The sequence below is a fragment of the Crocodylus siamensis genome, chromosome 12 (genome assembly GCF_052110815.1).
Source record: "Crocodylus siamensis isolate JL-2025a chromosome 12, ASM5211081v1, whole genome shotgun sequence".
Lineage (NCBI taxonomy): Eukaryota > Metazoa > Chordata > Crocodylia > Crocodylidae > Crocodylus > Crocodylus siamensis.
This window is the reverse complement of record NC_143406.1, coordinates 12,693,832-12,717,101: the sequence shown is the minus strand read 5'-3', so window position 1 is coordinate 12,717,101 and position 23,270 is coordinate 12,693,832. Positions and strand designations below refer to the sequence as shown.

General features: G+C 46.6%; 1 protein-coding gene across 4 annotated transcripts in view; it reads right to left on the bottom strand.

The window, feature by feature from the left end:
* SKI (SKI proto-oncogene) overlaps positions 1-23,270 on the bottom strand; it is a 139,223-nt gene that overhangs the window by 5,684 nt on the left and 110,269 nt on the right. Inside the window, exons 2-6 of one of the 4 annotated variants that reach the window (XM_090023961.1) lie at positions 9,994-10,119; positions 9,349-9,464; positions 7,707-7,978; positions 6,336-6,637; positions 3,640-3,870 (exon numbers count right to left, since the gene is read on the bottom strand). In XM_090023961.1, coding sequence (XP_089880087.1) covers positions 3,640-3,870; positions 6,336-6,637; positions 7,707-7,978; positions 9,349-9,464; positions 9,994-10,119 — 1,047 coding nt within the window. The remainder of the gene's footprint in view (positions 1-3,639; positions 3,871-6,335; positions 6,638-7,706; positions 7,979-9,348; positions 9,465-9,993; positions 10,120-23,270) is intronic. The other 3 variants (XM_090023963.1, XM_090023962.1, XM_090023964.1) reach the window with 3 other exon arrangements.

The window sequence follows — 23,270 nt, the reverse complement described above, 5'->3', positions numbered from 1 at the left end:
ATTAATGGGCGCTGTTCTTTTTCACAGCATTTCAATATTAGATGCTGCTGGAGACTGAATACTACAGTGTGATGGGCCAGTGGTCTGATATGAATCACAGTCTTTAGGTACTTAACTGAAGTCCCAGCTAAGGCAGCTCTTGTGTCATTAAACTTTCAGGTAGGTAGCAATTCCATTTTGTAATGGCTGGCTAAATTATTCCCCCAAGCTGAAGTGATTCATTTCCATGAATTTTAGAAGACTTATTAGTGTGATTGTCCAAAGATGCATTCTTACTGGCCAGCTGGGCCTTTTAGACAGTCACAGCTGTGTCCCAGCCCACAACAAAGACAACTGTGATCTCTTCTTGCATGCAGGAATCCAAACACCTTCTACGTTTAGAGCAAGGGGCTGTGAGGGTAGGAAGCCTATCCCAGTTAAGCACTCTGTGGGGATGGGAAGGGAGGAAGAGAGAAGTAAGAGGATGCAGGCATGAGAAGTACTGAACAAGACTGAAAGCTGAACTGGCAGCTATTCAAATTTGTTTTTTTTGAATGGAGGGAGAATTACAATTGATGGCTGGACTGTAGACTGATGCTGAAAAGACAGCTAGGCTTCTAGGGGCAGGAGTGGATCCAAACAGCCCTAGGAACCTGACACAACCAGTTAAGACCTAATAGAAGTGGAGGGGCTCTATTCAAAATCCAGGATCCAGGGCTTGCTGGTTATTCTGCAATGGGAACATGGAGCAATGTACAGTAGTTTCAGAAAGCAAGCACTTGCTGAAGGACGCTGTCTGCATTCCTGGAAAGGTCATGTGAACATCCTCAGCTCTCCCTTGGGCTCCAGGAGGAACCCAGGACTTTGCACACTCATTCCTTTGTTCTATCTGTCTGACTCCACAGCCAGCAAGTGGAAGGAAAAGGGGCCTGCACTGGCTTGTAAAATGTTAAGGGGCAAGTATAATACAAGGCTGGCAGCATCAGCACTTGACAGAGACAAAAGAATAGCTTTCTGGGGCCAAAACGAAGTGTATCTTTGAACACCAGGTCTGAATTTGGTCCTTAGCACTGGGATAAGAATATGTAAGACTCAATTTGAAATGACCTTCAATAGGAGTTAGGTGCCTAACAATCTTGGGCTTCTATTGAAAAATCCAGCCCTGCGTTTATAGTCTGATCTTTTCTCATGCTTGTTTTGATGCTATGTCTCTCAAGACCAAACCTGGCAATAGAACTGTGGTTTATTTAAAAACAGTAAACCAAGAATATGCAGATACACACAAACTTCCTGTGCAGGTTTGGCAGCTAAGAGTTAATGTCAAAGGACAGAGTTACAATTTGCAAGATACCTGGGTTGTTCCTAAGTGGGGCTAATTTGTTGATCTCAAACTCCCCAGGCACTTTCGGAAACTCCACCTGAGGGCTCCCGACATTTTGGAATCTTGTGAACCTTGCTGCTAACCTTATCTTAAAAAAAGAAAAGGCCCACTACCAATGGGGAAGAAAATGTGGATGTCATAACATTAATTCAGGTCAAAACAGGGGAGGAACACACCTGCAGATCTGCAAGGTTCAAGCTGGTAAGGGAAGAGCTTATTTGTCTGCACTGGCTGTTGCTTTGTTTCTTTGCTAAAGTGGAAGTCAACTGCAGGTAACGCCCTGTGCAACAGTTCTCAGTCTACTTCTGTTTAGTCTGGACACTTCTTATCAGTGAGACATCCTGTGATGCTAGGGAGGAAGCCCGCATCATTTCCTGCTTCTGGTCTCCTGGTTAGACATGTCTCAGAGCAGTATAAGTGAACCACTCCCCTTCCCGTTATTGAGAGCATGGGTTAGGGGAGTTTCAGGGGTTGTTGCTTTTTCTTTTTCTAAAGTAACTCTTCAAAGGCTGGCAGTTTAGTTTCTGGGGGCATGACCAGCAATCCAGCTTCACATGGAGGACACACACACACACACACACACACTGAATTTAACACCACACATTTAATAACTAAGCTGTTAGGTGTGGTCTGAAGGGACCTCTTTAATATAAGTTCAGATCAGTACAGGGCGTGTGAGAGAAATTTGGGGAACCAGTATGTCCTGATAGAGGGGATCCAGCTCGCATACTGGAATAGGAATTAGAGTGGCCTGATTTTAGGAGACCCCTGTGTCAATAGACAACCTAGCTGTCTGGTAGTTGATAAGTTGCACGTCTCTTCTCTGTACGGGCCTAAATTTAACCAAGATCACTGGCTGCCTTCTGACTTTGGAAAGGGAGTTAATAAGGGATGCACTCTAGCAGGAAGGAGGCAGGCTTGCTCACAGTGAATCTGCCCTGTCTCCCCGTGACCAGAAAATTTAAATTGGCCACTTTTCAACCAGACTTGGCATGATGACCACTGAGGGCAGTGGGAGACACTGGGAGATGAAGGAGGGAGCAGGTCAGAGTAAAAGCTAGAGGAGGGCAAATGAGGCAAGGGAAGGAATTAGCTCTGTGAAGGTGCGCTGCTTGGGGGCCCTGTGGAGGGGGATAAAGCTGTGAGGGGGTTAATGAGGGATATGGAGCCTTGTTCTTTTACGCGGAGGTAGTTTTGGAGTAACTGGGTTGTTGTATTGGGAGGAGGGCAGGGGAGGGCCACATACTAGTTTGTCACACAAATCCAGGCAGGTGCCATTGAGCTCTCAGCTCGGCCTGTTCTGCAGGCTCATTTCAGGGGACTTGGAGCAGTGAATGGCCTTGCCTTCCACGTGCCCTACAACACCAAGACACAACATGGTGGCTTAAGGGAACACAGACTGAACTCTTGCTCCACTTGGCTTGGGAAGCTTTTAGCATTTCATTAGAAGAGCATCTGGTGAGGATGGGGCAGGGTGAGGGTGTTGGCAGTCAATTTATAGGCGTACAGATATGAGACGCTGGCAGACAAACAGTCCCGCCCTCCCAGGACTTCTGCAGGAATTACTTCTCGAGTGTTTTCATTTTCTTAGAGGGGCTTGTTTTCTTATTGTTCTAAGGCACATATAGATCCAATGCCTTTCCAGTGCAACAGTCTGCCCATGCTTGGGCCTTAGCTCCTCCTTTCCAACTGAATCTGCAGTTCCTTTAGATCTAATTTAATCTTCAAGGAAATCCGATTAGGGAAAGTGACTTTGCCTAATATTCATACTGGGTGAAATCCACTACCATGCACACGGATGGCATGTGGCCTACAGAGCTGTAGTGGGACTGAAATGATGCTAACTGATGAGTTGGCCCTCTTTACAATGTGCATTTCAGCTGACGCGGATTACTAGCACCAAGACCCGTCTGTGCTTGGTTGTATGTGTTACAGGGGCTCATGCCTGGTAAGAAGGATGGCGTTCTGCTGCAGGTCCTGGGCTGGAGCTTAGAGTTTGTTTTGCTGTACTAGCTTTCCTGTTAGATTGCAAGGCACTCAGTCCCTCTGTGCTTTTTTCTCCCCCATCTTGAAAATGGGAGCGACAATTCTTCCTCACTTCATGGGGGTACTCTGTGGCCCAGATACTTATATAGCTGAAACCTATTTTTATAGGTAAGTCAAGAGTCTCTCTTGCACTAAACAGGCATTTAGCCTGAGGATGGGTACTACTGCAATTAGTCTTAGAAACTGGAAAAGAGACAAGTTGCTCATCCATCAGCTGTGAGGTCTGATCTTACCTGGGCAGAGTACTTGGCCCGCAGCCTGCCTGCTTCGCATCCCTTGTCACAAACCCGGATCTGGCGGGCTTGCTCTAGTTCCCGCTTTAGCCGTATCCGCGACTCGTTGGCTTCTTTCATTTTTTTCTCATTCTCAGCTCTGAGGCGTTCAATCTCTTTCCTCAAGTTGCGCTTTGCTTCTGTCGCTTCTCTCAGCTTCTCCTTCTTTGCCACACGCAGAAACTCCAGCTCCTGGAAAGTACAAGCAGGTACAGAGACTAATGAGACCAAGACAGGCTCATACAAGAGTACAGCAAGGAAGGGAAAGTGATAGAGAGATGGATCCAAACCGGAATCCCAGACTCAAACGCCACAGGAACGTTTTACTGGTAGGAAAGCCTGAGCCTGAGCCTGAAATCTGACCCTGGGTTTGAATTTGCAAAAGTTCCATCCGCTGGAACAAGCCAAAATCCTGAGGTGACGCACCACACACTCTGGGCTTTTAAAAAGCCAGCCAGGCCGCATCCAAACTTTGCATCTACAGTCATGCAAAAGAGGACAGTGTCCAAGTTTGAACAGAAGCTAGCAGTGGAAGTACCAGCAGTTTAACAACATGCACTACACTGGCCAAAACATTTCAGAACAGAAGTCAAATGAACCAATGCTAACGGCTGTCCATTAACTATGGGCACTAAACTGAGACAGCATGAACTCGAGACAGGTGCTGTCCGGATGGTCCTTTATGAAAATCAGAGCTGGTCAAGAAAGTGTTGCTAATTTACTAATGAAATCAACAAATAGTTTTGATTTATCTACTGCGAAGACCAAAAATGAGTGAGTTTTTCTTTTGCATGCTAAGCAGTTCTGCTTTATTATCTGTGTTTGTGTGCAGCCCTGGGGCTCCTGGCAACGAGCCAAAAGAACGCTCCATTACATTTAGGAAACCCCTTTTCTAAAAGCTAAGCTTTGTCCAGACTGTGCTGCCCTCTAAAAACTATCCCTCTGCTGCCATCCAAATCCTTAGCATGAAAACTCACACCCAAGTAAGAGCCATTAAATCAAATTAATAGTGGCATGGAAACACACAGAGCGAGGCAACAAACAATGTGGGGTGGGAGCAAGAGACATGTACGCCTGCGCACCTATTCCTTGTGCTTCTGTTTAGAAGTCACGGCTTGCTCAGTGACTGGGTTTTTCAAAGGGTTAAATTGAATGAACTGTGATAGAACTTTTTTTTTCCAGCAGCAGCAGCAGCATTTCCTCTCTGCCAGAGTCAAACCCTACCAGTAACAGGCTTCTGTTAAGTAACACTCTGCTGTCAGGTCATGGGAAATTCACTCCTTTGACACTCTCGCTTCCCAGCCAGGCCATTGTTAGCTCAACCTCAGCACTGGGGGTATGTAAGTACTTTCTGTGTATGTGGAATTGGAAAACCACAGCTGCCAAAATGGAAACTGATGGCCAGACATCATCCTCTCTGTGTACATCGCAGTCTTGCTTGATTAATTCCATAAAGCTCAACTCTTGATGTGAACTTCTTGTTCAGTGCATAACTGGCTTCACTGAAATATAAGGAAACCAAGGGGCTGTCCCCAAGGTACCAAACTGAGTGAGCAGCTTGAGTTAAATAAAACAGCTGGACCTGCCTTCCCTCTGGACCACATGCTACAACCGAGACAGTATGTCGGTGTAAGGCAGTAGCCTGCAGAACTGCACCCAGTGCCATGAATCTAGCAGGCTTTGGTTCAAAACATACTATCAGGCATTTAGTAGTATCTCTCTCTCACTTGCATTCCTTCTGTTGGGAAACTGGCAAGAGCACCTAGGTTTAATACTGTTTTCTAACCATGCAAAGCTTTAGTGCAAGCAGATCACATGCCTACCTGAAGCCCATCCCCCAAACCCTGGTGTCTGCTGGCTAACAGGAAAACCCTTACCCACTTTTGGCCAAGCATCTGTTTCATCTACTCCTGGCTGTCTGCTAAATATAACTATCCCTTATTGTAACAAAGTAGGTTCCTGGTCCGTGGAGTGCAATGCATTATTAACTAACGCTCCAAATACACTGCTTGACGAGGAGAATGAAAAGCTCCCCTTGCCTCTCTCTGCAGCCACTGTCATTATGCCACCTGCTGCCATTGGTATCTAATCACCTTGCATAAGGGGCCTGCACAAATAAGGAAGGGAAAGGCTTTCCACCGATGAACAGCAGGTTGTGTTCACTCATCCTGTAGGGCTTGGCACGTGCAAAATGTGGAGGAAGCTCAATACAGACTGGAGCACTCAGCTTCTCACCACATCTTGGCTCACTTGCTAAGTGTCTCTATGCCCTGGTGATACCTGCCTGGGCTGGACAGCAGAGGGATTTTACATAGTTTACAGTGCCATAAATAAGACAATCCTTCAGTGAGAGATTTTTGCTCTGAAAGTCTGGGAAAGCTTCCCAGTGCCATAAAAAATCTGATTTTGGTTTTAATAAAAGAACAAGAAAAAGGGTGGGGGTGGATTCGGGTTCTTAAGCAGGAATGGGCGGTGGGTCTCAAAACATAAAAAACCTTCTCCTGCATAACCTGGCCTCCAAGTTGTGTTTCGAATCAGAACTCCTGGGAATGGTACTGCCATCGTGGGAAGACCCGAGAAGTGTTTTTAACGCAGAACTAGCTGACTGGTTCGGAGATCTGCAGACAATGACAATAAGAAGCTATTTTGCATTTTACCTGGTGTAGGCTGCGTTTAGCCTGCAACGCAGCATTTAGTTTCTCCTCCTGCTTAACTCTCATTTTAACAACTTCATGAAGGAATTTCTCTTTGGCTTCTTTAGTGTCCAGACCACTGTCCAGAGCTTGCCGTAGGTGCTCCAGTTCGGCTTCCAATCCACTGCTGTGAGAGTCAGCATGGGTTGCAACCTCAAAAGAGTTGCTGGCTGTGGCTGGGGGTTGCATTCCCGGTGAGCTCATGTCTTTTGCAGAGCTGGATGAAGTGAAGGATGGGGAGGAGAGCGAGGACAGAGAGGAGGTAACTAAAAATAAAACCAAAAACATCCAAACATTAGTGAAAACTGTACTTAATTTCATAATGACATAACCTGGAATTAAAAAGCCTCTGAAAAGAGGAGCACCTCAATCTGTAAGTTACAAACAAAAAGGAAAGGAATATTTTATATGCTGATCTCTGAGGTAGGACAAAAATACAAACAACTTCCAAGTCCAAGGCTACAACTTGGCTTCCAGCAAGGGCAATGGGAATTTTGCCTGCTCGGGGACTTTGGGGTTTAGCCAACCAAGCTCTTAAGTGCATGCAAATTCTCTGCACTCCCTGGTTAGAAAACCTTGCCAAAGCATTGGGGAGAATTGGATGGGGAAGTCCCATTATTCCCTGTGGATGAAGTTCACTCGCGTAAGGCACTACAGCATAAACTCTGTACGCAGATTAAGGACTGATCCTCCACCCACTGAAGCCAATGGCAAAGCTTTCATTGACCTGAACGGGACACTCAATGCCTCAACCCTCATGACAAGAATGAAGTGGAACTTGACATACATAACTGAGTGAAATTCAGGGAACCGACACAGATGTAGTAGTTGTGTGCCTGACCCCTGGATGCCAAACTGAAGATCTGCCACTCAGGGCCATATTTTCCTCCTGCACCACAATTCCACAGTCGACACCGTGTGCAAGCCGGCATTTTACAGGCCACACATCTCCCTCCACGTGGAAGTAAACCCCAGGCCATGTTTTGAGAGCAGGTCCTGCATCAGCTAGCAAAGCACCACAGGTCATACTGTACTTATCCGCACAGCCCCTTCCCCAGTTCAGTGCCACGTATTCAGGTTTTGTGGAAGCATTTGAGGCATGGACCTTTTGGGGGCAAACCTCCAGTAAAAAAGTGTCACATGCAGGTTTGTAGGTGTTAATTTCCTGTTTTTCATTATTGTGTAAGACTGGGCTTTTCCTGGGTACCCAAGGCAGTTATGTCAGTTCTCAGGTGACATGAATCAAAATGGGGTTGAGCACCTTTGGGATCTTGTGGAAAACTCTACCCAAGATTACTGGGATGGGGAGAAAAACGAAAGGCAAGTGCAACTCACACTTACATTCCTCTCTGGTCTCTACTTCAATTTCTGCTTCTGATTCCTTGTCCTCTTCAGTGGTGGTGACAGTGGCCACTGGCTCTGGAACCGCTGGGGTGTCTGCATGCAGCTTCCTTTTCCGGGGCTGGGCAGGGCTGTTCAGTGGCTCGTTGCTCCGTGACACCACTGTGGCACATGGGGAATTGCTTACAATCTTCTGTTGAGCAGGAGGGGCGAGTGCCACATTGGGAGCTATGGCACTCTCAAAACTTTTGTAGGAATAAAAACTGCTGAAAAAGGGAGAGGTAAAACATTTAGTTGTCTTGCCTTTAACGTACCTCCTAATTAAAGCATTATACGCAAATGGCCAGGTCCTCAACTGACGTGACTCAGTGGATTTCTGCTGATTTCAGCCTTCGTTTACATCAGCTGAGGATCTGGGCTAATCTCTGTACTGGTTAGGTGAGCCACAGTTCTGAACGCAGAGGAGAGATTTACAGATATACCCTCCTTTCACTGTGGCGAACATTATAGTTTCAGTACTACATACAATGCAAATACAAGAGAGGTTGGAGACTCGAGTCTCCAAAAAGTAAATCCTATTTTACGCTTACGTATCTGGCACTTTACTGATTTTTTCAAGATGTTGAGCTTTTACTTTTACCCACCCACAAATGTCTTGCAACCTTAGAGATTGCACATCCTGGAGAAAAGCCATGAGAGTGCAAACAATGTACTGCAGCATATCATTTATTTCTCCACATGGCAAGTATTTGAGTGCATATATATTAAATTACATCCAAAAAACATGTTAAAAGGCATCACTGTTGCAATGTCAAGCACTCTCAATTTTGGAAATGCCAGAATTAAGGCTGTCCATGTAACCTGAAGTCAGCTCCCCTGTATATATTCAGTATGACACAATCTTTAATTACACACTGAAGTTTCATTAAGCATGTACAAACTGAATTTTTTCAGAGGCTTCTGAACTGGTCAGATTTCTTCCAGGGACAGGAAATGGCACATTCTGACACAAGTGTTACTCCCAGGTAAATTCCAAGCCTGTTCAGGTTTCTCAACAAAACTGTTGAGCCTCCCCCCCCCCCCCCTCTTTTTTTAACATGAGCCAATGTATTTATGCATTTTCTAGAATCCCTTCTCAAAAACACCTGCATCTTTTTAGTTGAAACATGTCTGGGGGGAGCCATTAATTTCGCCTGAGGCAGACACCTCGCAGGAATATTATTAGCCCAAATAGTTCAAATTTCACAAAGTCACCAGCAAATAAAAACAAGGATTTAAAATGGAGTGTCAGACAACTTTAGGTATAGACACAAGTGTTCCTGTGCTGTGCACGTGTAGAGACCTGTGCGTGAAAAGAAATGAAACTGTACAGAAAGAAAAGCAAGTAACAACAAACACCTACACAGCAAAACCCACGAAGGCTGGGGACCACTGTCCTGGAGCATCTGCACAAAATCACTGTGCACCTTTGCACCATCAGATCAGCTCACAGTCTTTCATGGGACATCTCACTCATGAAAACCCACTTGCCAGTGATACCATGTCAAAGGAAATACCCAGCAATCTGACAGATCTTTCTGAAAGAGAAAAGTCTGCAGCTGCCAACTTATCTCCCATTTGATTCATGTCTTCTTACCTGTCTCGCATCAATGTGGGAAGATGTGTTGAGAGGTCTTTCTCATTTGTTGAAACAGCAGGGGACCAAGGCCGGAAAGCAGACAGTCGCTGACGGGGGTGGACGCAGCCAATGCTCTGCGAGGGAAGGAAAAGAAAAAGGAAAGACATGAATGAAAATAGGTCGTTACCCATATCTTCTCTAAAAGTATAAACTGCAGCGGAGAGAGGCTGGGAGCGTGTGCGTACACATGCATGCATTCTGTTATCTCTAACCCAATTCCCAGGCCAGGTTGGCTTACTGGACTTAATTGCTTAGCAGCTTTCACTGGAAGAGCTGAATTGGATTAAATTTAAAATACTATACAGGCGGTGCTTGCCAATAAATAATATGTGGTTTGCAAGGGAACACACGAGGCTCCTGGGTCTTTCAGAATCCCTGTCCCTCCAAAGCATGAACAAACCGCTTGCTTCATCTCACACCGAGGCCAGGGCTCAATGAGAGATGGCAGAAAAAATGGGAGGACAGGAAAACTCACTGCTCTTCAGGGAAAGGAGGGAGGCTTGGGCCAAAGTCGTCCCTTGTCTTGCTCTACTGGCCTCAGTAGAAGGACACCAAGTACTGATTTTATCTGTCTACTTTGAACAAAACTGTGTTAAGAGTCACCTTGTTGGATGAATTGGACAAGGACCGTAACCAGCTGGACTGCTTTTCCTTCTCACTTGAATTTGGAGACTGAGAAGTAGAGTCATCTATTTTGGGTTTTTTGGAAGCAGGAGGATCCGAAGGGACCTAAAGGGAAGAAGAGGGAAAAAGGGCAGAAATTTAATAATTACTCTTTTCAGTAATTTTAGTGCCAGGATAAAAGGCAAAGCAAACTTGGTATTTAAAACAAATATTGATCTTTTGTGCGGCTTCTTTAAACGATCCGTCACAGCCACAAATGGAAGAGACAAAGGGACGGAGACAAATGTAAACCACAACACAATGCTGCCTTCATTCATTCATTAGAAATAGGAATGTCACAAAGTTTATGATACAAGGCTAAAATGAAGCAGAAATATAATTGAGCCATTCACACCATATTGCCGGGAGACATCTGCCTTTTTTATTATTAGTGTATGCAGAAAGGTGAGTTTTAATGTGGTTTCTGAATTGGAAAGTGTATTTTAAATGAGAACAGAGCAGACTTTGTTATTCTGTTTGCAATGGTTGTTATGCCGATGACTTCACTACCCCACAGCTGCAGTGGATTCTGGGGGCGCTGCCAAGAGCTGCTTTGCCTTTTCCACAAGTGGCTCAGCTTGGCCTATAAATCACCCTCAAGCATAAGAAAGCCCTTTGGCAAGCAGGACTCCTTTCCTTCAACACTGTGAAAGAATAAAATTCCTACAACCCCAGTGTGGCTTGCAAAAAAATTGGTAACTACTGGTTTAACTGGTACATTGGGGATACCAGTCTGAAGCTCAGCCAGCACAAACAAGGCTATCAGGTGGGGGAGGGAGAGGGCTCCAGACCTCATTCTGCATCAAGAGTACAAATAATAAAACAAGAATGCACCAACTTTGTTTCTATTCCTATCTTTCTTTCCGTAAGTTGGTAAGCTCATTGGTTTTCCATAGTTGTGTCCAACAAGTCAGTAATTAAGGCAGCAGCACCATATGGCTATGCCCAGTATTAATAACCTATACTTTCACAGAACTTTCCATCCGTTCATCTGACAGCACTTTAAGTATCATTGCTTTTCTTTTACAGACAAGGAAACTGAGGCACACAAGCAGTTAATGATATTTGGGTGTCCAACATGTGGCACTCTGAAGGGGCCTACTTGTCAGCGGGTACAACGCAGCACTGTCTGGAAATGTCAGACACTTGCATGCAGAGCCCTCCCTAAAGAGCACTCACTGTGGAGGGCTGTGGTTAAGTGATTGATCCACAAGTCACACCAGGAGCAGGCAGAGCTGGGATAAGAATATGCCAAAAGACCCTCAGTCCCTTAGCCGCAACCACCCTCACCAAACTGTGCCAATACCAAACACGCTGCTTTGCCCACCTCAGTTTGGAGCTAACTCTTGCAGAAAGGTACACGAGCAGTCTACTGTTTTTATGGGTGCCAGGGCAGCTTTGCAAAGCTGCAGCTCCAGCCAACCGGTATCTAGTTAATGCCAGTTAATCTGGCAGCCTGCACTGCTACAATGGCTTCCGTGGCCCAATATGTGCTGTAATGTACCCAAAATGGGTACGGATCTCTTACTAAAGCAATCTCTGGCACGCGGGAGGCTGGGGCAGCTTTCATACGTAGCAGATGATGCAGAATGACATGGGTGTGTATACGTGTAACCATGAATACAAAATTAGCCCATGCCAGTGCCGAACACCAGCTTTGATTTGCAACGGCTTCTCTGGGCGCCGCTTCAGCGCTCCTCCGTTTCTCTGCGGCCGTTCTGAAATCAGCTGTGGCGCAGCCCCTCGCACGTACCCTGCGAGGAAGGGGCACTGCTGAATGCCTAGCGCAGAAAGCACAGGACAGCGTGTTGGAAAAGGTTCACTTGTGCTTTCCGAGATACGCTCCGTGCAGAAGCGGTGACGGCATCAGAAAAGTATTTGGCAACTGACTGCCAATCCCAGCCCTATCCACTGGGGATGGTGAGCAATGTGGGGAGGGGAGCTGGGGTGGAGGGGGGGGAGAGGGACCTGGAATGAAAAAGGCAACAGGTGGCAAGACTTAACATGGAGACCCGTCCCCTGCCGGGGAGAACGCTCTGCTCAGGCAGGGCTGGAGACAGCCACTCTGGGCCCTAAACTAAACACACAGAGATAATGCCATAATGGGATTTGTACCACAGGTCAAGTGTAAAAACAAACAGCGCTGGGGAAAGGGGAGGAAAGTGTCAAGTCTTAAAAGGGCTTGAAGGGAGAGATTTAACTCTGAACACTCTCATTTACATGTTTAAAGGGACGGCACCTCTCTTGCTTTCCCCTCCTCGCCCTTTCCTTTTTTTCTTAAAACCAAACTGACATCCAAGGCAGAGCTGCAAAAACTGGAGCGGCCAAGGGAAAGTCTGCAACCCCTCGGTGCTGATCCGTTCCTTTGTGGGTGAGCCGCATCAGGAAATCCCATGTAAGGGTGTGAAGCGAGGAAGCCTCCTGCCCCTCTGCCTTCTCTACAAAGGAAGTGATAGGGCTGGGGGAAGGGGGAAAGCACTATCATCTTCCGATATGCGGCAGTACAGTGAAAAGCCATCACCTGATGGGTAGGTCACTGCACGGCGACACAAAGGACCTAGGTTTGCGTGCTGACATGACCACAGAGCTGCCACATGAGCTCAGGCACATCAGGTTCACCTCCCTTGTACCGGCCACCGTATCCCTGCCTTGCCCACTTGGATTACTCACTCTTCCGGGCATGAGCTACTGTTCAAGTGGCAGCAGCCCCATGCATAATAGGCCTTGAGATACTGCTATAATACTAACGACCGATTCCTCCCTGCCTGTGACAATAAACGCTTTTGTGAAATACTGAACTTAGCACCAACAGCGTTCAGCAAGAAATCAGAACAAATTGTTGAAATCCAGAGAGCGGTGAGCTGCTGTGCCAGGCTGCGTGCACCGCTCAGCTGAGTGCTTCCTCTCATTACCTTCTTATCTGTCTGGGCACCCACTGAAAACATTTCCCCCCTCTTCACTAAGATATGTTCATTCAACCTCTTCTGAAGTCTGCAGTCTTTGCATGGCAAAAATGGCTCTGGCTTTTCAAACCGGTCCACCAGTGACCGGCCACACAATAGGCAGGTAATGCAGTCACCTGAGTCACAAAGCACGCTGTTGTATGGCTTTTATCCTAGTAGGAAATTTGTTTTGGAAAGCCAAGCCTTTGGATGAAAGAGGCAGAATCTAATCTTCTCATAACTCCAAGGGAGCACAAACAACAACTCAAAACCTGGGAGTGAGGCGGTGGAAAATTACAAGGGAAAGCCCACGAACACCCCTGCAGTCTGGCCATACCAAAATGCAAAAAATATGACTGTGCATGAAGAACAACCAACCCCCACTCCATTTCCACAACATTCACGGATTACCCCCTACCCTAGGACAGACTGTCAGCTAATATCAACACTGACAAAATACCAATCTGTCACCTTCACCGTGACCACAGCTGCCAGCATGGCAAGACACAGCACAGCGGTGCATGATCATTCTTTCTGCCCTCAAATATATTACACAGACACGATTACAAAATTAAAATACAAAATTAAAAGTCTGGAGCAACTGTTAAACACTGCTTTTTACCAGTTCTTATAAACAATCCACCTCCCAGGTTCTGGTAAGAGCTTGAAGGAGGTAGAAACAGCTCTTTCCTTAACTTTTTCCCTTTGCCTGCATTGCACAAGACCAATGGGTTCTCACTGTATAATTCATGTAAGTTGTGCAAAGCTATTTGCTGCACTAAGGTCACTCATGAGACTAGCGCTATATAAGCAACCTCGTTATAAAAGAACTTAAAACCATTGTGGGAAGCTGACAATGCCTTTTTAACAAGCATTTGATTTTTGAGGAGAAGAATACAGAAAGAAAGACAGGGGAAATGCTGGGCCTAATATCCTTGCTGGCTCTCTTTAAACTCAAACTGGAATTAATCAGGTTAATTTGGATTCTGGCCAAATGGGATCACATTTGACATCAGGCCAAATTCACTAGCTTGATTAGGTATGGTATTAACAAAGCATGAGATCAATGGAGATGATTTCTGATCCTCTGCTTCTCAGGAAAGACACCAACTCCTTAATGCCAAACAATAAAAACACTCAGCAGACAATGTGGCAAGCCAGCATGTCATGCACAGGTTCCTTTTTAAGGCAGCATAGTGAGAAAATTTGGACCTAAGAGTACAAAACTGTCCAGGCGTTTTTGTGTGATCATTCGTGGGTGCTCTCTCTGGAGCTGGCAGGGCCAACAAACATCTTTCCCTCATCACGTTGCTCTCATTTTTATCCTGTTTCCAGCTTTGCGCATCTGGGCTGAGCAAGCGATTTTTTGGTACCCAGGCTCCTTTATTCCCCAGAGGTTATGCTACATAGCACAAGGAGTGCTGTGTGCGTATAAGGCAATTTATGATATCCACTGGAGTAGTGGTTTGCAACCTTTTTAGACTCAAGGTATGCCTGGATAGATTCGCAGCACCCCCTGGAAAAGGCCAGCTCCTAGTTCTCACTCTTTTTTTCCGACCCCAGAAAATAATAGAGCAGTTTTGTTGTTGCAAGGAACTCAGAAAGGCCACATCTATCGATTTCTATTTGAAATCTCTGGGTTTATCTTGTGAATAGTGCTTGCAAACCTAACAGTCCTAATATTGTACAGCACCCTTGAAAAGATCTCAAGGCAACCCCGGGTGCAGTGGCACCGTGTTGAGAATCACTGCACTAGGGGATAAGCTAAGACCACTGCAGACAGGGCAGTACTTTCCTACTGTGGGGAAGAACGACAGTCAAAGTGTCTTAGGTGCTGAAGCCTCTAGGAGCTGTGGGCAGTGCCACAACACGCTCACTCTGGCCTGGGGTCCAACATAATGTTTGATCCCCTCTTGCCTACGAAACCAACTGTGTGCTACACGAATTCTGCCAGTGCACACAGGGCGAATGATGGCAGCCCTGGAGTTTAATTTGCCTCCTTGGAAAAGAAAGTGTTGTGTCTTGCGGTGTCAGAAATGCTAAAGTAGCTGCCTAAACCAGGGGATGCTTGGGATCATGTGCAAGGATGATGGTCACGGTCCTGAGCTAAGTCACAGAAACACATGAATTCGCCTATCAGACCACAACTGACGGACCCAGCCCTTGTCTGTCATGGTATCCACTAGCAGGCATTTCAGCAACTATAGAGAGGTTTACCTGGTGTTAAGAAAAGAGGAAGATGGGCCAATGTGAACTTGATTTTGGGGATAAATGAGCTTGGAGCCAAGCAGGGCTGCACCTGCCTGGGAAATACGGGGCTTGGGAGTCAATTCCCAGAGAGGAAAAATCCATTCTTCCCCATTCAGCCCCAAATGTCCCCTTTGCTGGGTCTAATCCTAACCCGAGTCTCAGCCTCACGTTCACCTCAAATCCCAAAAGCCTAAAGCAGCCTCCGCTCTCCAGGTTAAATGGGGGAAACGCCTGTATGCCGCCCAGGATTATTACCCTTTCCCAGGCTAGGTGTGAATGCAGCACCCCCATGGCTGGGAGAGCATGAGTGAGAAAAGAAAAACTTCAGGCTTTTGCTCTTTGAGTTCAGTGATGCAGGGCAAGCCTGGCCACTGTGGCTATTATTGTAGCTTTGAGAAGATCTGACAGGCTGGGAGCAGGTGCAGTGACCCACACTGCATGGGGTTACCGATTCATCTCTGCACAGAAACCAGGCAGTTAAAGGGAAAGAGCACGCTCTGCGCACAGGCTCTCAACAGGCCGACGGGATCTAGCTATTCCCCAACCTTAACCCTGCCCTTTCAATGGAGCTTAAAATAGACTAGGGACATGGGAACAGCATCAAGAGAAATTGCTTTATCTTACCTGACTGGAAATGTCTTTCAAGCGCTAAACTCAGCTTCACCTGACCACAGAGTCAAAGAGAGTGGGACTCGCCTTTCTGCTGTGTGCCAGTCATCCCAAATCACTGCTGTGGGTACAAGGGGAAGCCGGCTTCGCACAGGGGACAGTTTTCCACCTTGACTAGGCAATCTAAGCCCTACGTCAGCCTGCTGAGCTGAACCTCTGCTAAGTACAGATGAAAGGCTGGGCTGCATCGGCTCCTCCGGGGCCCTGTGCTTCTTGCCGCACAGCAGCTTAATAGGGGAAGAGCGCGGGGCCAAGCAGCCAGCTGGCCCTTTGGGTGGTTCCCTGATTGCTCCTGCCTGAGGCTGCCTCTCCAGGGTGAGGGCTCTGCAGAGCTGGCAGCTGAGGCTGAGGGCCCCGGCAGAGGCTTTTGATGTTAACTCACCAGCCAGCAAGCAAGCAAAATGCACGTGCAGAGATAGGAACAGAACCAGCACACCCAGGTCTGACGTGGGAGCAGGCACTGCTGAGCCACAGGCTCTTCTCTTCCCAGCCCGTGACTCGGTGGCATGACGGGGAGCCTTCCTAGAACCGGAGACGGCGGGGAGCTGCTTGTTCCCCTTGGGCTCATTGAAGTTTTTACATCAGACCCTCCGTGGCTAAAAGCTAGGCCCAGCCCAGGTCGGGTCCAGACTCAGGGCCAGCTCCACCATAGGCAACGGTGGCTTATGCAGAGCTACAACGCAACAATGATACAGAGCTTCAAGTTGGGATTCCCTATTCCTTTCCTAAGTCGCTCAGCTCTACACCCCTGACACAGGGCTGTACCTAAAAGGTTTAGGCTTTTCCCCACACAATAATTTTGGATATGGAGGACTTGAAAAGGCAACACAGTAGACCAAACCTTTGCACATTAACAGGCACTTCCTATATGTGCATCTTTCTACATAGTCAGGGTAAGTGCAGCAGACAGTCAAACCTATGTCTTATCTGTTTTGCAGGGGTGTAGATCAGGAGTTGGAGTCTCTGAAGTTACAACCGCATAAAACTAGCAAACTTAAAATCAGGGACAAGCCCATAAATCCACACATAGCCTGATATTGCTATGTTCAGGTTGCTGGTTTTGCAGCCAGTCTGCAAAAACCGAAGTTCAGTTATACCATGAGAAAGGGTGGAGCTTCCTGTTTCAGCAGCTATTCAGTCGGGGCGTGAAAATTAAATGAATTTCTCATTAAGGGTAGAAACCACAAGACCAGACGCCAGTCTGAGACCGTTTTGGTAAAACCTCAAAGGCAGGCGTCTTGGGGGTTAGAAACGTGTCAGACACTGCCAGAGAAACATTCTTTAAAAATAAAGCAGCAAGCAGCTGAAGAATGACAATATGTATGCTGGCATCCAGTGGTATCCAAATGGGTGAGCAGCAGTACAAGGCAAAGTTATGATCCAGTTAAAGGTGCGTGCCTTTGCAATGCTGGAGGAAAAAAGTGGCCTACACCTACAGCCACTCCAAAGGCCAGTGAAGTCAACAGTCTTTCCGCTGACTTAGTGGATCCTGGCTCAAAATCAGTGAGCGACTGAAAACCAGTTGTGGGTGGGGAGGTCTGGGCCAAATGTACATTAAAAGAAATCACCTCCTCTCACTTTGCTCATTTATCCCAAGGCAACTTGTGATCTAGACACATAGCTGTGTCTTAGAGGGAGCTTGAAAGAGCTGCAAAGAAAGTGCAGCAATCTGCTGGGCACAGTCATGCATGTATCGTAAGGCGAGAGCATGCCTTCATGTAACTCAGTGCCAAGCTCGCAGGTAGGGAACGTGGATTCAGGAGGGGCACTGAAATGGGACTCAGCCCATCTGGGTTCAGTTCTTCATTCTGCCACTGACTTACCATGAGGTCCTGGGGAAAAGATCACTTAATGCAAACCCCAACTAAAACCCAAAAGGGGCTCACACCCGAGTGCTGAGCGGGAAGGGAGGAGCTGGCTGTCACTTCTCATTTTGTGAAAAGAAGGACTTTGCTCTCTAAGTGCGGCCAGGCCACAACACTTCACCAGAACCAGCTTTCCTTCTGGGTTTTTTTTTAATACCACTGCCACCCCCACGCCCTCTGCCTCCAGACAGAAATTCAGTAGCCAAAATGCAAAACCCCATGAGAGTCAGCTCTAATCTTCCTTTCCAGGCATTTACACGGTGCTTGTTGCTGTGGTATCTGAGTGTGAAATGTAGCACAGAAGCGAGCTGCTTGTTTGACTCAGCAAACTGGGTGTTCACCCTTATCAGGATCAAGCTCCCAGCCCCTTGCGACTTACTGTAAGAGTGCTGTGGAAAGGAGAGTAAGTGATCACATGTTATCACTAAGTGTACCTTAAAGGGGCCCCCAGATGTCTGAATTTGTTTTCCCAGGAAAAAAAGGCCCCGGGAGCCTCTAAGATGCCCAGTATGCAGCCAGAGCTAGCCCAAAGAAAGGCCATGAGTGTTCAACCCCAACTGGGAAACAAGAATATTTTAAGAACTCATCCCTTCATCACCTCTGCACTGTCTAATTAAAACAGGGGTGTCAAAGATATGTCCTGCGGGTCACATCCAGCCTGTGAGGCCCTATCATTCAGCTCCTGGTGCTGTCTCTAGGTCTGGCGCGCGCAGAATCCACCCCGCACGCAGGGTTTGGGACGTGCGCTGCATGTGCACTACATTTCAGCCAGTCCAGGATGCATGCTGCATGGGGTGCCTGCTCCAGCTGGTCTGGGACCCGTGCTCCTCACCTCCCCGCTCCTAGCTGCTCCACGTGCAGTGCACGTCCAGGACTGGGTACAGCGGGTACTGCATGTGGTCCCACACAGATGTGGTGTGCAGTGCAGTCCTGCACTAGCCGGAGCAAACTGTGAACGTGTTGCATTCGACAAGCAGGGCAAGGCATTCACTTGACCATGGACCAGCCCTGCCACTCATGGGACCAGATGAGTTTGACACCCCTGAATTAAAATAAAACCAGTCAAAGAAATCATCTGACAGTTTTTCAGGAAATATTAAAGTAGAGAAAGGAACTGGGAGACAGGACTTATAAGCTCTGCTACCGATTTACTGGATGACCTTAAGCTAGTTACATACACTCAGGTGACTCACATACAAATTGGGGATTTCTCAAGGATGTTTTGAGACTTAATACCTAATTAAACAGAACCTTTACTTGAAGAGGATACAGACATGTCAACTATTATTAAGCGCCGTGACGTTCCAGTAACTGATATGCAGTCCCTTATCCTACTTACTCCCCTAACAGTACATTTTAAAGGCTGCTCAGAGCCATTCAGGTATTTTGTCTCATATACAGCGACAAAACTGCACTAACCACAGCACTGAATGGCAGTTTGGGAAGGTGTGCCGTATCTTCCTGGCAAGTGCTCAAATCTACTCGTTTCGCTCCCAGGAAACATGGGGGCTTGAAAAACAGATTATTATCCATGCATTTTTATGAACCATGGGCCGGACTCTCCTCTCACTTTGACAGTGCAAATCAGGAGTAGCTTTGCTGAAGCCAACGGAGTTACAGGTGGATCAAATCAGAGTAAGGCAGAGGAGAACGGAGCCCTGCATACTCAGTTGTGAACCAACTCCTGGAGAACCCCAAACTGGAGTATTTTAGCTTCAGGTTCCCCTTCATCCAAACCCTTTAAAACCTTTACACCTGGGCTAGCTGAAACACTTGGTTCCTACAACATCCTACAGCCTCTTTGCAACATGCCTGGCAGTGATTAATAAGATATTAAAGAGCTTCTATCAAGAACTACACTTTCACATGGACTGCAGAAAAATATTTAGTCTGATGCAGATTGATAGCTATAAACGACCTGTCTCGGTGTAAGAGTGAGCGCAGAGCACTGGCGGAAGATTTACTGCATCCCTACTGTATACATTTAAAAGAGAAAAACCTACCACATCTAAACATCAGTTCTAGGAAACACTTACTACAATCTTTGGGGGGTTTGCTATGATGTTTCTGGTTTCAATGGCAAGAGGCCAGACCGTCACAGCACAGAGCTCTCTACCTCCCCTCTACAGCCCTGATGGAAGCAGAGAATATTCATTCTACCCCATCATTTTGGGAGGCTCGATGACATGAAGTATTTGCTTTCTCGTCCTGCTTTCCCCAACGCGCTCGCTGGCTGCCGCCATGTCGCCCCAAGTCTGACCTGTGGGGAAATCTTCGCAAACCACAGCTGAAAGCACTTCAGAGGGCCCTTTACACAGCCGTGCAAGCCAGTGCATCTCCCTGGAACTAACCTGCTACCCCTCCTGCTGCTGACCCGACCTGGACTTGTTGTCCCGACTCCCAGAGGGAGCATCTCCAGGTTGATCGTAAGCCTTGTTTGACTCGACAGTAATGCAAATGCCACCTGCCAGCCAGATTCAGCCAAAGAAAGTTATGCAAGATGCAGCATCTTAGTCATACAGTAAAGGTTCATCTCATGGATCTGGGAACAAAGGGGCTAATTCCCCGCTCACTTATATCTGTGAACTCCTCTGACCCCAACGGAGCCACTCCATGATTTATGCCAGCATAAATGTGAAGGGAGCCCAGCACATTCAGCTTCCCACAAATAACCCCCTCTTCCTTCATCCTTACTTTCTCAGTCTAATACAATTCCCGAAAGAATCCCGCCCCCCCCCGCCCCATTAAATGCCTTGTGTGGTGATAAATTAACCTGATTTTCTGATTCTTCACCCAGCCCAGCAGCTGGCATGTCCCCTTCCACCTCCAAACTTCCTGGCCAGCACTAGACAGAAATTTGTTTTTAAATTGTTGATCTGTGTGAACACTTCTTCCTCTTTTATTTGCACGGCTGCAACTAACAGTGATTCCACATAAAACAATCTTTTTTAACAGTTGTGATCATTATAACAAATAAAAAAAGAATCCTGCAGGATCTGGAAGGAAAGAAACGTGAATATGTGCACAACTTGCCTTTTGAAGTGCTAAATACAATTTAGCAACTCCAGAGAGGTTATGAATTTAGTAAAGTGGGGGATCTTGGCATTATTTATGCACAGAAGCCTATTTATTAGGACAAAAATGGCTGTGGATTTGTTGTAAACAAGGCTCCTGGGATACTCTAGGGTTGCTATAGGCTGGACTGTAGTTTGCACATGTATTTCTGAGATTAATGTTTTGCAGAAGTGGGATCGCAGAAAGAGCCAGTGAGTCTGGCTTGAAAATTACATTGAACGAAACTGCTCTTCCAATTGAACTGGTCCAATATTATTCCTTAAGTCAGGAATTAAACTCCCACTCTCCTCCTCAGCCGGTTGAATCTTTCACTGAAACTGGTTCCTCAGCAGCATTGAGCCTGATCCTGCAAATCTCTGGTGTTGGGAATTTGATGAGTGACAATTAAGCCCATTCAGCTGGACTTTAAGACTTGAAGCAAGCCATTCTTCCAGCCAGCAGAGAACATGGGAACAGTTTTGCAATGTTGTTGGTTTACCATTTTTTTCAAGGGCACAATTAAGCAAGAGCACTTGGGTCCAGACAACGTCCTTATAAAGGCACTTCCCCGCCTGCTGCAGCCCTATATGCATGCGAGCTCTGGAAGAACGACTTCAGCAGGGGAGAACCCCATCTGTATTTCACTGCTTTCAAATAAAAAATGCCATCGCTCCCCCTTCAGTAAGTGCAGTTTTAACTTTCTTTAAACTTCAATCTATATCAAGATTCAGATGTTGCTTCACAAAGGAAAACCACAGTGTATCAGTGCGTGTGCGTCTGTGTGTGTGCATATTATATATATTTTATAATAAGCTACAGCTAGTTTTAGCTAGCTTTTCCGAGAAGCTCCGAGCCAGACATAAACATCTCCTATCCTTGAAGTCACTCCCAGACACCCACAGGGTTGACCAAGCTGACTAAATCTGGGGAGGATTTTAGACATGCAACCCTTGATGAGATCCTTGCTCATGACCACATCAAAACACACACAAAGCCCAGCGAGGTTGCACAGCTGGGATTGGGCAATCGAAAAACCCCAACATACATAAAAAGATCTGTTTGGGAGAGCAGCTGGAATGCAGCCTTAGATATTCTTTTACATGGGGATGTGCGTACATCTGTGCATGTATGCAAGTGTGTCTAGCTATATTAAATAGGATGTATTTCACTCTGAGCAAGCTGGGAAAAAAAAAATGCACCCAGTTGAATGAATTAATTCTATCTGTTTTCAGTTGTAAAATAATGCCTTTTAGATTCCAGCTGCCGTACAAGTGAAAGAATACGGTGGCCCTTATAGGGTAGTCCATGTACCCAAAGTGCCAGAAGTTACCATACTTTTTCAATTACGCAGAATTAGAAATGATTCTGCACCTGTGATACTACTAGCAGTGTCCATGGACGAGTGTTGCTTTTCTAACGGGACCGCAGTGTGCAAGGAGAGGTAATGCTATGCTCATTGATCTGAACGTTGTGTGTTCAGTTCACGGGCCAGGCCTGGAACACAGCCCCCCGCTGTCACCATTACGTTGCTTCTCCAAATACCCAAGGGTGACCCTGGCTAACCCGAATGTCAAGAACTAAACCCTGGAGAACCGTGTTCCCACTGGAAAACTTTTCTTTAAGGAAAACTCCAAAAATATTAAGTCAGTCAGTTGTACTTGTGAACCAAGACATGTACTTGGCTTTTGGCACTTGGTCAGCACAAAATAGGAGTCCCTTTTCCACTGGCCAAGAGACTGCTTTGCCCTTCCACTGGAAACTAAAATATGGTTTGAAAAGAATTCCCTACCCTGTGGTTAAAGAAAAAAATCCCAAGGCTGGAGCAGAGCCAACAATTGAGACTAGTGTAAACCAGGTCAGAGGGACTAGGCAGGAAAAATGGCCCCTTTTCCTCCGGTCGTTTTTATTGGCAAGGGCTGTGTGGGAACTCTAATGCTATGTTGATATGCAGGGTGTGGGGAAGTGAGGGAAAGAGAAAGAAGCTGAATGTGCGTGCACACAAACACGCATGTCTGCATATGTCCAAGGAAAGCTGGTGGGAGGAGGTTTGGAGGCTGGGACGTTCCTAAAGACTTTGCTTCTACTCCCGCTGAAGTTGAGGAAATCTTGCCTTCAGGTTTAATAGAAGCAAAATCCAATGACGGAAAACTGTAACCTCCTTTAAACAGCCCTCCCCTGTCATATCTAAATCCTGAACACATCCTCTGTGGGTCAATGGGCTGGGAACTAAAAGTGCACTTCTCAGGCAGAATGCTTACCCTCCCCTCCCCCCGGCTTTTTTTCTTACTTTTAATTAAAACCAGAGCCCGCTCCCGAACTGCCTGTAAGTTCCAGCTTGAAATTGTCTCTGAGGCATCCGTTCCTGCGTGCAGGGATGAGCAAAAAGTTGCAACACATCCATTCTGCCAGCCAAGGATCTCATTTTAATTTCAAACAT